This window comes from Scomber scombrus, chromosome 15 (assembly GCF_963691925.1).
Source record: "Scomber scombrus chromosome 15, fScoSco1.1, whole genome shotgun sequence".
Classification (NCBI taxonomy): domain Eukaryota; kingdom Metazoa; phylum Chordata; class Actinopteri; order Scombriformes; family Scombridae; genus Scomber; species Scomber scombrus.
In genome coordinates, this window is record NC_084984.1 from 10,314,708 (window position 1) to 10,328,930 (window position 14,223).

The 14,223-nt window shown below is 39.9% G+C and overlaps 2 protein-coding genes across 2 annotated transcripts; one reads left to right on the forward strand and one right to left on the reverse strand.

Moving 5' to 3' along the window:
* Window positions 1–4,745: 4,745 nt before the first annotated feature.
* On the reverse strand, window positions 4,746–5,931 carry LOC133995728 (beta-1,3-galactosyltransferase 9). The gene is made up of 2 exons (XM_062435200.1): window positions 5,926–5,931; window positions 4,746–5,840 (listed from the first exon to the last, which is right to left on the reverse strand). The coding sequence occupies exons 1-2, from the start codon at window positions 5,929–5,931 to the stop codon at window positions 4,746–4,748; spliced, it is 1,101 nt and encodes a 366-aa protein (XP_062291184.1).
* Window positions 5,932–7,592: 1,661 nt separating this feature from the next.
* psmd5 (proteasome 26S subunit, non-ATPase 5) lies at window positions 7,593–13,829 on the forward strand. The gene is made up of 10 exons (XM_062434451.1): window positions 7,593–7,852; window positions 8,323–8,467; window positions 8,543–8,656; window positions 8,735–8,863; window positions 9,272–9,381; window positions 9,509–9,651; window positions 10,641–10,832; window positions 12,102–12,211; window positions 12,318–12,458; window positions 12,554–13,829. The coding sequence occupies exons 1-10, from the start codon at window positions 7,680–7,682 to the stop codon at window positions 12,809–12,811; spliced, it is 1,515 nt and encodes a 504-aa protein (XP_062290435.1). The 5' UTR covers window positions 7,593–7,679; the 3' UTR covers window positions 12,812–13,829.
* Window positions 13,830–14,223: the final 394 nt, after the last annotated feature.

Genomic DNA, 14,223 nt, shown 5'->3' on the forward strand with positions numbered 1-14,223 from the left:
GGGGAATTTGGACTAATGACCTCAGTATATCTAAAATTTTGACCTATGCACTGGGAGTCTATATTGATTTGTTCAACTGTATCTTGTCATGACTCTATATGACCTCAAGGTATATACAGACACAGGTAGCCAAAGACATGTATGCAAAAGACTTTTATTCTGTCTAGAGCTTCCCATAACATCTCCTGTGCAGCCAGATTCAGAATAATCTCTCATTAAGATAGAAAGTTTAGCTTCAAATTGTGCCCCAAAATAAGATGTAGAGAACTGTGTTAACTGTTAATAGAAATTATCGATTCTATGCAACTTGGACCTGTTACACAGAGAAATGTCCTGAAACCTTTCATGTTTAATGCATTTAATTTCAGATGGAGTAATGGACGGAGAAAAAAGTATTTTTGTAAGAACAGCCAAAAGCTATAGAATGCATAATTAAAACACAAGAAGTCAGAAGCAACTGCGCTGTATGAGAGGCACACACTAATGGCTTGGCAAAGTTACCAAAACCACAAGGAAACATTATGGCGTTTACGAAAAGGGAAAGGAGAAGAAACCACATAAGTCGTCAAAGAAGAGGGTTTATCCTTGAGGTTACAGCTTCTACGTACATGAACGTGGGCAGGAGGGGCCACATGAATACTGAGCCTCTGCTCTGAACATGAAGCTCATGTGAATCTGGGAGGATTGTACACTAACACACACTGTATGCTTTCATGAATGACACGTGCACATACACACAAAATTAAAATGACAGTTATTTCTTTCATCAGATGAGACATTGACTCCCACTGACCCTCCCCTCAAATCAGAGGCCGTGGCGGCAGAACCCCAGAATTCTTCCGTCAGTATAAACAGTCTAAATAAAACAGTGTTTCTCTGGTTTGATGAGTCCTTCTTTACAGAGATGCATCTCTCTGAGGGGAGGCATTCATTAGAGCTCTGCACCACCCACGTGCAGTTTACCGACCCCTCGACCTCACATTAACAATCTCTGCAGGCTGTGTGTACGTGTGTGTGTGTGCATGCATTAGAGTGTACATGAGGTTTGGGAGGCCGATGGTTTTCCCGCTCTGTGGACCTTGTTTCCACTTTCTTTTAGAAACTGTGTTTTTGAGCCAGGAGGTTATGTTGATGACTTTGCTGAAAGAATAATTGCACTCACAAATGCTTTTGGCAACTTTTTCAATTGCACAGAAACAAGAAAACAAACATGTTTGAGCACTTGGTCTCAAGTAAAGAATATTTTTGTATTTGTGGACATGAGGACACAAGTTACACCCTGTCAAGTATCTTATTTTAAAGAAATAGGTTAACATTTTGGGAAATTTGCTAAACAGCATTTTTTACAGAGTTATACAAGAAGGAGCCAAGAGACCGTTAGCTTAGCCTAGCATAAAAACTTGGAGCAGGGGGCAAGCTGACTCTCCAATGATAAAAATGTCAAACACCTCCTGAGCTCACCAATTATCATGTTATATCTTTTCTTGTTGAGATTCAATCTTCTTGTGTAACTCTTGACAAGAAAGGAGATAAGTGCATTTCCCAAGATATATTTAAAAAAAATACTCTACCTGGAATAGTAATGTGTGTCTGATATGGGGTTTTTTTTTCAACAAAAATATAAGTGCCATGTTAAAATTCTTAAAATGGTATCTTCTCCTCTCCCTTCCAACACTGTTGATTTCAAAAAGTTTAACTGCTTAACAAAAGCTATCTCCTGCTTCACTGTAAGTCCATTCTCAGGGTTTGTACACTGGAGGCCTCAAGTTTCCACATCACACTTGTGTAAGCTGCGCACCAGATGATGACTGGCTTCCAAACTAGTAGTGATGTCAGAAATCAGGCATAAGTACATGCTTTAAGCTCAGATTTAAGATGAGTATAGAGAACCTTTCCTCTTCAGCAGATGAATGTTAAAACAGCCAGTGTCAAACTCTTCTCATCATTCTGCATAGTGAAGCTCAAACGTATATATCTGAAGGTACTATGAGCAAAATACATATTTGAGTGGAGGGGGATTTTAACAATTCTTTAAGTCTAATACAAACATACAAACTTGAAAAAATAAATACAAACATCCTAGTCTCCCCAACAGAGTATCCAGATAAGACCTGTTGCTATGTAGGTACTCTACAGGAACAGGTGGAATGGTTGTGACCATTAAATGACAACGGTCTAAAACTGAAGGGGCCATAGGGCCAGTTGTTTAAGAGTAGACAGTGAGACCAGGTAGAGAGGTGAGAGGCCAGGGATCATGATGAAGAATGATTGAAGGTGTTGATGCTAATTAATCCAGATTAATCCTGGAGAGCGATCTGGGTTCACACTGATGGTATGCCAATCAATTTGTTGCTATGATTGGTCACCAGCCAGAAGGACTATAGACATGCTGAGATGTTATTCTTTGAATACCTTGGCCTGATGTGGGGAGACAGCAAGCCAGGGAATGCTTTTCAGACACAATGGAACCTGGCCAAGGTGGAGTAGAGTGTTGCTGTGTGAACAAACTGGCAGGAAAACAGAAGAGAAAAGTGTTGCAGAACACCCAAACATTTTGTTTGGTCAACTCGTTGCACTGGGACAGTGTCCAACTTTCAGAGGAAAGTTTGGTCACTGAAATTTAAGGAGCAAACTAGTAGTTTAAGCCCCATTATAAGGACACAAAGTTGCTGGGGGGAAAAAAAGGAACTGAGAAAGACTCTTTTCTAGCACCACCTGTTGTGTGCTCACACCTTTCAGTCACACTAAAAGAGTATAATAATAATAATAATGTAAATCTCTCTACTTTAGAACAGAAGGGTAGACACATTTGTTTTAATGTCCAAAGTGCTGAAAGCAGTAATGACGATTCTGGTAACTGTTTACTGATGTTTACTGATTATTGACATGATTAGTGATTCTAGTCCTATAAACTTCACGACTTGCCTAGACATCAATAATCTTATTGGGAAATATATCTGTACTGCATTTCCAAATAAGAGATCCCCAGATTTTCAATGAAAGATTTCAAGCAGCCTGAAAAAAACCCCACACTATTTGATTTTACTGCACAGGCAGTTTGTTGCTATACCTCATATTGGGCACTAGATGTCCTCCTTGGTGTGTTGCATTGAATTGTCTTGGCCTGGAATTGATGTAAACAACTTTTATTGTGCAAGAATTTCAATGTTCTTGTACTTGTGCAATTGCCAAATTGTTATCTAAACTAAAAAAAATTATATTAAAGTAAATAACACTTCTTATAGATATTTAAAAGTGCAATATTTTCAAGCCATTTCTAGTGTTTATGTTAAAGATGAGTGAATATTACCAAGGTTCAGATTCTTATGATAAACACCTTCTTTTATGATAAACAATTATTTTAACTCAAGGCCTAGATACCCTCCACAAACAATGTCCACATACACAGGTGTGTTCAATTATTTTGATTGAAAAGACTTATTATTAGGACCGTATGGCGATGCACACACTGCACTTGACTGACACCTCCTACCTGATTCACCAGCCTGTTTTGTTGCACATATTAACAGAACATCATTAAGCCTTTTTCAAAACAGACATTTTGGCTTGTCATAGGAGTAAAAGCACAATCAATAGCATTAATTAGGTTTGCATTCCCTTTTGATCTGGACAGATACAGCACTGGTATTGGGGCACCAAGTCTAAATGTCTGTATAAAAACATCATTAAGTTATGAAGTTTACATATAATGTTATTTATCACTATTACAGGCATATTTCCCCCAGAAAATGTCCAGCAGACATCTGCCATTGCAGGAGAAGCACCAGTGGGAACATTAACCCTGAAACCAAAAGGAATTCAGCAATCATTAATTTGATTATTTACGCCTGTATTTTTCCAACTGTGACATGCCAAAATGTCCTCTGTGGGAAAAAAGGTCCATTCCCATTATATCTCCACCTAATCTCAGCCTGGGCAATGGTCTAATCGGCCAGAATAAGTGAAAATGCTTGTGTGGATGTGCAGGGCTTTTAAAACATGGGGATGACAAGAATCTGTAAAATTCAACTCTGCCAAAACCATATTTTTATGTAAATTACTGCTTAGTTTAGAGTGGTTTGTTTTCCTTCCTTTTTTTTCTTCTCAAAACCAAAACATGTCGCACAGCCCTTCTCTGGAAGACCATGTTATTCATGTGTTTGGCAATGTTGCTGTTCGAAGAGGCTGCTTCCGTTTCCCTTATATAAAATGAATTGATTCATCATCATCAGCCTATTCTTCAAAAATTACTATGTACAAAATATCTTTACTCTCAATTGATACAATAATTATAAGAGACTATTGCTGACCATTAATCCAGAACATATAATCTTACAATCATCTGATTCTGTGGAAAAATAAGCGTAATAATTGAGTTTTATTGACTTCATGTCATTCAGATGCAATATGCAAAATTCACTCAAAGAAAAAAGGCCTGTTTCCTGTACTGAAGCAAAGACCCTGTTAGAAGTCAGATTTGTACTGAAATGTTATTTATATAAATCTGAAACTGTGGATAAACATTGAAAAAAAAGTTTGATCATTTTTTATAATAGTTATCTATGTTGTCATACAAAAACACTCTGAGATCAACACAGATCTATCTATCAAACCTATGTGCACATGGACAACAAACCTATTTACACTTTTTTTTTTTTTTTTTAATATCATTGCCACATCCTTTTAGCCTCTTTTTCAAACACATGGAGCTAATCACACACACACAAACACAGTAAACCATCGGATCAATCTTGGCCCTGGGAGTTGAAGAAAGACAGTTTATCCAGGTATGTGAGGGCCTTGCATCTCACCAGGCCATAGTATGTCTTTAACAGTGAACATCTTCCACCCTTCTGCCCCAGATCTGCCCATACTGTCTCCAGCTCCTGACTCTTCATTCCTGCTGAGCTGAACAGATAGCGATAGCAGCAGGCGTTGTAGCGGATGTGTTTTCTTCCTGAGAACCTGGCACTGTGTGTTGGTGCCACACCAGCCTTCTGAGCACAAAGGCCAACAAAAACATCAGCTGGTACAGGTGCCCGGACCGCTGCAGATGCCACATACACTTTTCGGACCACATCCTGCGATAGAACAAAGGCTGTTCCATCACAGTATTCAGGCAGGTACTTCTCAGGGTAGAGTGCTGGGGGCAGGTAGCCGGGGCTGGAGGGGTTCCTGTCAGGGGAGTCTCTCTGGATCACTCTGCCTAGGTAAAGGTCCTCGGGGTGCCTGTGTAGCCCGAGCAGGTAGCCTCCGATTGCAGGGAGGTTAACAAACACAGAATCTTGGGTCAGCAGAACAAAGCGTGCCACAGGACAGAATGTGATCACCCAGCGGAGTGCCAGCACTGTCCTCTCTGTTGGACCACGGAGGGATGAATCAGTCACAGCATGACCCTGGACCATGTCCCCATGGTGGTCAGACTCTCTCATAAGGGCTTCTTGTGCAGCGGAAGTTGGAGTTGATCCTAAGAAAAACAGTACCTGCACCGGGAAACCTTGGATGTGTGTTTGGTTGGCCCATGTCCTCCTGACTGTGTCTCTCTGGGTGATATTAGCTGGTGAGCTGAAGATAAGAGTAAGCAGGAAGAGGTCAGAGTTTCTGCAGGCATTAGGATTAGGGATGGGGTAGGCTTGTGACACATTCTCCCTGGCGTTGCTCAGGTCCAGTTTCCTTGCTTTCTCCCTTACATCAACAACCGCACCATCTGTGTAGATGCCAGGTGTAGGCTGCAGGAGGTACTCCTCAACAAGGTCAGCCCCAAACAACAGGGCATGGAAGAGCAGCACATTGAAGAGGAGGAAACACCACTGGTGGGTACGCAGCTTGCACAGAGAGAACTGGAGCATGAGACAGAGAAAGAGAGAGTATGAATTTCCATAAAGGTCAAGCTAAAACTCATAAACAAAAGAATTAACACTGTACCTGCATGACACCTTGTTGTTTCTCCGTGTGTACTGGCCTTTTGGATCAGAGGACCTCCCGCTGTTGTCAGTTCTACAACAACACTAGCTGACAGACAGGGTTTCCACCTTCATGAAACTCTAGCAACATGTAACCCTGCACCCCAACCCTGAGTCACATGCCTCATGAAGAGGAGAGCATCCTGTGTCATGCATGCAACATTAATGACACCAAGAAGCAATAGTTAGATATTACAACAAGAACATAAAGAAAATACAAATGAATAAAGGAAACTTAAGATAATTTGCAGTAAAGCACTGGTCTAAGATTGTGTCAAGTATCATTATTCCACTGTCATGATTTTATGTTTTAACTCACTTTTAGTAACACATGCACACAAGTATGATGTGTAAATATGTATGGATATAACACACTGGGGTTGTATCAAGTTAATTTTCTTAATTATCCCCTCATGTAATCACATTTCAAACTTTAATGTTTAATTTACTTTCTTCGTTCATTTTTTCATTTGCTTCATTTCCTCGTACACCTTCTGTGTATATCTATACGTGTAAAAATGTCTTCATGTTCCTTTGGACGTTAATATTGAATAGGTGGTCAATCATCATATTTGCATGGTAACACAAAGATTGAATTCACCTTTTCAATGGACATTTGCTGGCTCTACCTCAAAGACAGACTATGAGAAAGAGGGTTTTCACCGAACTTCTAAAATGTAAATAATTGGTCTATTGATATTTATTGTTTAATATTATGCATTTCAGTGTTGTAAGTATTCCAGGTGATGCTGCAGTAGGTTTACCTCCTACGTATACTGTTAAGTAATTAAACTTACCCATGCATCATGTATAGTCATTAGCCTATATAAGAAATTAAGTAATGAAAATCAAAACTATAGACATTGAACACAATGCATAGGCAATTTACATGATTTGTGCATTGTTTGTCACTGTGCCACTGTCTCCTCTCTCCCTCTTCTCCCTTTACTCTTTATTTCTCATTTCTCCCTCTTCTCCTTCTTTCCGTCTTCTCCCTTTCGCTCTCTTTTCCTTAACCCCAACCAGTCAAGGCAGATTGCTGCCCACCTAGAGCCCAGTTCTGCCTGAGGTTTCTTCTCGTTAAAGGGGAGTTTTTCCTTGCCACTGTCACCAAGTGCTTTCTCATGGGGGAATGTTGGGTCTATTTAAATTAAATTGAGATGAATTTTGTTGTGAGTTGGCGCTAGATAAATAAAGACTGGTTGATTGATTGATTGATTGATTGATTGATTGATTGATTGATTGATTGATCGATCGACTGATTGATTGATTGTGCAGCAGTACAAACTCTTAAAGTACAAGTTTGCAGCCTTTACTGATGTAGAATTGTGAGTTCCTAAAGTCTACTGAAATGAGGCCTTTTTGTAGTAAAAACAAGAAGAAAAAGAGGAGGAACGTTTTTAACAAAAACATAGGGAGCATTGATGGGTGTCAAGTCGTTGTAAAATGTGTTTTAATTATAATTTGTAGTGAAGTTTAAAGGATATCCGAAATAAAGGACTTATCTGAAATCAAGCGTAGCTCCGCTTTCAGCCCAGCAGGTGGCAGTAAGGCGCCGTAACGTTGGATGTCAACCGCGTAAATGACGTAGATTAAGAAGAAGAAGAAGAAGAAGAAGAAGAAGAAGAAGAAGAAGTAGAAGAAGTAGAAGTCACGTTTGACAATAGGCAGACACCCGGACACATATGTCGGCACTTTCCCCAAACACTAGAAACCATGGCTGCCACCATAGAGAGTTTACTGGAGGAAATCTCCCATGTTGAAGACCCAGTTGAAGAGCTGCAGAGTTTAAAAACAGCCCTGTTATCGATCCCGCTCAGCGCCGTGAGAGATTCAGTGAGCGGACAGCGTTTGGATGTTATATTCTCTCTCTTAAACTCCAATGAAAGGTCGGTTTGATGCAGTGTTTGGCAAAGTCTGTGTCATTATCTGCTGAGTCAGTCTGTTGAACAGCAGGTTAACATAACAGTAGGGTGAGTTAGTTAGCTAAACAGGCTACATTTGATCTGTGCAAGCCAGCTAAGTGGCTACAGTTCAGGTGACACATTTTCTGCTGTTTAAGGAATATTCTCCAGATTATCGGATTTAAGATTAAACAATATCTGAAAATGAAAGTACTGACTAATATATTTTAGGTGTTTGAGGTGTATATTAATAGACGTGCAAGGAAACACAGCCGTTCAAGTTGTGGGCAATGCAGGAGGACGCTATCAATTCCTGCACCTTTCGCCTCAAACACCCCAAATCTAAAGCTGTAGACACTTCATTGCCATTATCTACAGAGACAATGTCTATATTGTAAGCCAAAACCAAAAAAACCCCAAAAATGTTAAGCTGCTAATATGATCTGTTTTCACAGGGAGCAGGTTGAGCTGTGTGTGGACATCCTTGAACGCATCTTAATGGCTCTCAGCCCTTTGCACTTGGCCCAGAACTACAGAGCAGAGCTGCAGGGAGGTCTGACCCATCCTGAAGAAATTGTTAAGATACTGGCTTTGACGCAGGTAAGCAACTCACATAGAAAAATGACCAAAAAAAGAGAGCAGTCATATCAAGTATTCCTTGTTTTTCACTGTCAGATTGGTCGAATGGTAGAGCACACCGAAGCTGCCACAGAAATACTCAACAACCAGGACGTTCTTCGAGGAGTGATCCAATGCATCAGAGAAGAGAAGATAGCTGTGGCCAAGCAGGTAATGACACACGCAGTCATTTTCCCTTATGGCATCACAAATCTATATAGTGTGTGCATTAACTGTTCTGTTCTGCAGGCCATCCAGTCCTTGTCCAAACTGAGTCACTCGAAACCTGGCTTAGACAAACTGTTCCACAGCGACCTGCTCAAAGTTATTAAGGATGTGATGGCCACAAGTGACATCATCAGATACAGAATATATGAGGTACGTTCACATATGTCATGTTGTGGTTGATGATGTGAGAGCAGCAACCTTTTTCTGACATGTAGCTTTGTCAGTGACATATATTTTTGAAGAAATCAATGGGCAGTATGTCAGAATTTGGGACTTTGATTTATGTCAGCTGAGCTTGTAAGCAGGCTCACAGAGACAGCTGAATGACTTGAAGCATTTTCTTCTCCATAACAACATCATGCTGCAGTCATCTAACAGTTTCTGTAGCTGCCTGGGAGAATGTGCACACTACATCACTCATTTCATGGAAAGATTTGGTTTATTCCGAATCTCTGTTGTTTCTGTTTTTGCTCTCTGATATATCTCATAAATTATGTATGTGTTTTATGGAGTTCATATAAAACAAGTAGACTGACTTGTTCTTATTTGTGCCTACAGCTGGTGGTGGAAATCTCGTCTGTGTCTCCCATCTCCTTTGGTTACTGTGCCAACAGCAGCTTCATTTCTCAGCTGCTTGGAGAACTGACAGGAGATGATGTATTAATCAGGTTATATGATGCTGTTTGGAAGACTGTAAAGTACCTGAAACTTCACCTGACTAACTCTCTCTTACTTTCATAGTATAACCCTCAGTGGCTTTACTTGTGTGTGTCTGTTTTTATCTGTTTTGTTCAGGGCCACAGCCATTGAGATGGTGACAACTCTAGCCCACAGTCTGCATGGCCGGCAGTACTTGGCCCAACAGGGTATAATGGACAAGATCTCCAACATGATTAGAGGAGCAGAAACTGACCCATTTTCCTCCTTCTATCTTCCAGGTGAGTCACCTTAGAAAATCCTGACAGTCCTCCCTAATTCCTTCTGCTGAACTGAGTTGAAAACATACTAAAGTTTAGATTAAAGGTTCTATATGTAGGAAACGTAAAGCTTGCGTGCTTGTAGTGCAAGACTATTGCAGGTGATGCCCCCCCCCCTTCCCCTGCCACTGCTGTACACACACACAAACACACATACAGAGGCTACTGTTGCACGGTGGCTGCTGACTGGTGAGAGCGTATCTGCATTACCCAACCTGCAAAAATATCCGTTAATCAACAAACATGCAAACCGCATGATTTTTTTTACAAATCGTGTTCACTAAACACTGGTAGGCCCAGTGAGCTGTGGCTGGGAAGCAACAGGCTGTGTCCGGTGACCAACAGTCTGTGGCTGGGAAACAATGTGCTTTGGCCGAGGAGCAACAGACTGTGACTGAAGAGCAATGCACTGCGGTTTTGTTGTGAAATGTGTGCTTATTACTACCAACAGAAAAAAACAAAAGGGGGTAAGTTGTGTTCTGCTTTTGCTCTCTGTAGCTTGTTTTCTGCTCCTTTTGTTGACGAAATAATGTTTTAGCCGTGTGTGCTCGGGAGTGGGCGACTGGTCATTGTGGCAGTGTTTTGTTGTGAAATGTGTCATGACCAATGGGGACAGCTACCTGAGTCATTAGCTGGAGAGCTAATATCTGCAGAGTATTTCTAGACTCATAACACCATTTCGGGAGCATGCAAAATTTTCCTTTGAATTTTCATGGAAAATCCTGCCTGGTTAATTCAAATAGACAGTCCACAGGCTGTTACAGACAACCATGAAAGTCGGGAAGCTCACATTTTACATTAGTACCCATTTCACTCATTGACAATAAAAAACAATTAATACATGTAATTTGCTTCACAATCCTACATATAGAACCTTCAAGTATTGTTTTAATGAAATAGTTTGATGTTTTATTATTCACCCCCTCACAGTGTGAATGTCACTCCTGCAGGTTTGGTGAAGTTCTTTGGTAACCTGGCCATTATGGACAGCCCCCAGCAGGTTTGTGAAACCTACCCGGTCTTTCAGAACAAGGTGTTTGAGATGGCTATGGACCCAGACCCTGTGATGATCGGAGTGGCCCTGGATACTTTGGGCTTACTCGGAACTACCGTGGAAGGGAAGCAGGTCCTGCAGAAAACAGGTTAGCTCGTTGTTTGTATAATTTGATGTTTTATAATTACACTTTAAAAAACCTTTGCTCTTCACTTTCAAGGTTTTCACCAGATTATTAGATGTGGGAAACACCACAAGGAAATATCTTGAGTAAACAGAATGAATCTGATCTGTGATAGTGTAATCAAATAGCACCTTTTTTCTTATTTTGATGAATAATGCATTAGGTTCACATTTATACAATACCGACACACCCATATGTACATTTAAGGACTACTGATGGTTGTCCGCACAGTCTGAAAAGATTCGATTCTAACTCAATTCCACAGATTTCACAGCTAAAACTAGTGTGAGTCTTCAGCAGTTTGAATCAAACAAAATCAAGTGGATATCTTCTAGAGCTTCAATGCTTAGAGGATCAATTGATTGTTTGATCGCATAAATTCCAAAAATCTGATGTTTCAGTTTTGGGCTATTGTTTATACAAAATAGGACATTTAATAGCATCACCAACAACTCTAGGAAAAGGACGTGGCGTCATGTGTGATCAACGTTTTTCATTGTTTTGGGGTTTTATAGACCAAAATGATTATTTGATTAATTGAAATATTATCTGATTATTTAAATGATTGTAAGTACAGCCCTAGTATCTTCAAATGTTTGTTTCTTTCCGTTTCCCCAGAGAGAATTCCCTTGCCTTCCCTGTGGTGGTGGGTTAGTAACAGAATGAGGACATTTTGCACAAAAAAGATTATAACCTCTGAAGATGTTTCCACTTGATTTGTCTAACTTGGACTGCTGAAACCTGACATTAGATTTGGTTGAACTTTGAATGTATTTTTGCACAGAACGAGGACTGACATTTTGCCCCACATCCCTTACATTGGCAGTACTGTATGTTTGGAAGGAATCGCTTCATGGTCCGTATGGAAAGGAGGAGTGATTAAAGCAACTAATAAATCTTTGAATGTACATATGAGCTTATGAGTATTGTTTTAAGACAGACTTGAAAAATGTGAAGCTAGCCTTTAATGTTTTATCTCATTAGCTAAAGGTCCCAGAGGAGCAATGGCTCCTGTAATAATTATTATATCAATCAATCTTTATTTATATAGTGCCAAATCACAACAAAAGTCATCTCAAGGCACTTTATACATAGAGCAGTCTAAACCGTACTCTTTACTTTAATTTAAAGAGACCCAACATTCCCACCTGAGCAAGGACTTGGCGACAGTGGCACTTATCATTTCAGCTGATGTCTTGTTGTCCTATGTACTTTTTCGCTGTGTGTCCTCAGGAGAAAAATTCAAGGCAGTATTGTTAAGAATGAGCCAGCTGGCCAGCTCCGGAGATACAGATCTCAGAGTGCGCAGCCTGGAGGCCATATCACAACTGCTCACTCTACAGGTATGTGTTTGCACACATAAGGAATTTCTAGAGTCTTTAAAAGCCATCAAGAGACAAATGTCCTAGCTTACTCAATACATTTTTTGATTTCTGATATTTCTTCCAGCCAGAGCAGCAGACAGAAGACCTGTTGGCCCTGACTGAGTCCTGGTTCCGCCTTTTGTCTAACCAACCCATAGACATGATTCATAACATCAGCACTCAGCCGTTCCCGGAGCTGCATTGTGGGGCTCTGCGGATATTCACTGTGAGTGAAGAGCAGGTTCAAATACCATCACTGACATCAACATTAGTTGGGTGATAATTATCATTAAATGAATATTTGTGTGTGTGTTTTTTCAGGCCATTGCCACACAGCCATGGGGTCAGAAGTTAATGATCAGCAGTCCTGGTTTCATGGAGTTCATTTTGGATCGTTCAGCGGGTCAGACCAAGGAGGCCAAAGATGCCAAGTTTGAACTGGTGGGGTCACTTGTGAGTTCATCAACAGCAGCAGTGATACTGGGTAGCCAGCATTACATCCGTCTGAAGACCTACCTGAAAGAAGGACCTTATTATGTTTCAGCTGTGGCTGCAGTCGGCACAGAAGGAGCCGAATGATTCAAAGAAACTCACATACATTTACTTACATTTTACATGACTTACATTTTACGGGTCTTTAGTTCATGCTTAAGTGGTGGTTAAGGGACTGAATATTCTAACTATGAGTTAACATATTATACACTTCAATAATAGCAGCAATAGTTAATAACTTTATCATCTCAACCTCAGCCAGAAATGTTCATTCATAACTGATGGTTTAAGTATTTTGAACCAATTTAGAAACAATTGAGAAATTCATTACTTACATAATTATCCATTACTTGCTTGAGCCCTCAGTTGCTCCTCTGTTAGGTTGTTTTTCTCATATAAATATATTTGTCAGGCTTTTCGGATAGGACATTAAAATATTAAATGTCATCATCATCATGTCATTTTATTTCATGAGTAAATCTATTATTGTTGTAAAATAAATGTTATGTTTTTTAATGATAAGTTAAAGTTCGAAACATAAAACTATATTTTTTTGTAATTAGAAATTTGCTACAAATGTGAAATAAAAAGAAAAGGTGACAAAAATCTAAGCAAAGGGATTTTATTAGAAGAACATCAATATTAGGAGCCCTCTTAAAATGATGTGACACATATACCACAAGGTGCATCATGGGTGCATTCTGAAAGTCTATGCACAAAAAAAAAGAAGAACTTGGTGCCATCATAGCGAATGAAGAATCACCATTAAAAGATAAAGGATACAACTGACTGTTGTACTAAATCTCCACATTGTGTAACAAACAGCATCCTCATGATATGTTAACGCATGTTTAGTTATTGTATCTTTACCACGTACTTAAGCAATACTTAAAGAGCCACCAGTGTGTACATTTTTACTTTCAGATAGTTAACTTATAGAGAAACATTCACACCATCTTGTGTCTTTCATACCAAACAGGACTAGACCAAACATACAAAGTAAGAGAAGACCCCAGTTCTTCAAATTCATAAGATGTTGATTTAAATTTTTTGCGTCAAAAATATTTTTGTTTACTAAAATGCTTTTTTATTAAAGATGATGCAGCCTGACCATGGATGTGTTTGCTTACTTTTGTTGGCAAAGTGTCACAGGAATAACATTTTTTGTTATTATAATGACAAAAATAATAAAGTGATCATTTTGTAAGTCATGATGTAAGAGGGTAATAATAATAATAATAACTTCAATTTATATAGCGCCTTTCAAGATACCCAAGGTCGCTTTACAAGAGTGGGAGTAGGGGGGTAGGGGCAGGGTGGGGGTTTAGGGAGGGTAGGCAAGAGAGAAGAGGTGTGTTTTGAGGTGCTTTTGGAACTGTGTCAGAGAAGTAGCGGAACGGATAGGAGGGGGCAGGGTGTTCCAAAGGGTAGGGGCAATTGCACAGAAAGCCCTGTCACCAAAGGTCTTGAGTCTGGTGCGGGGAGTGGAGAGTAAGTCC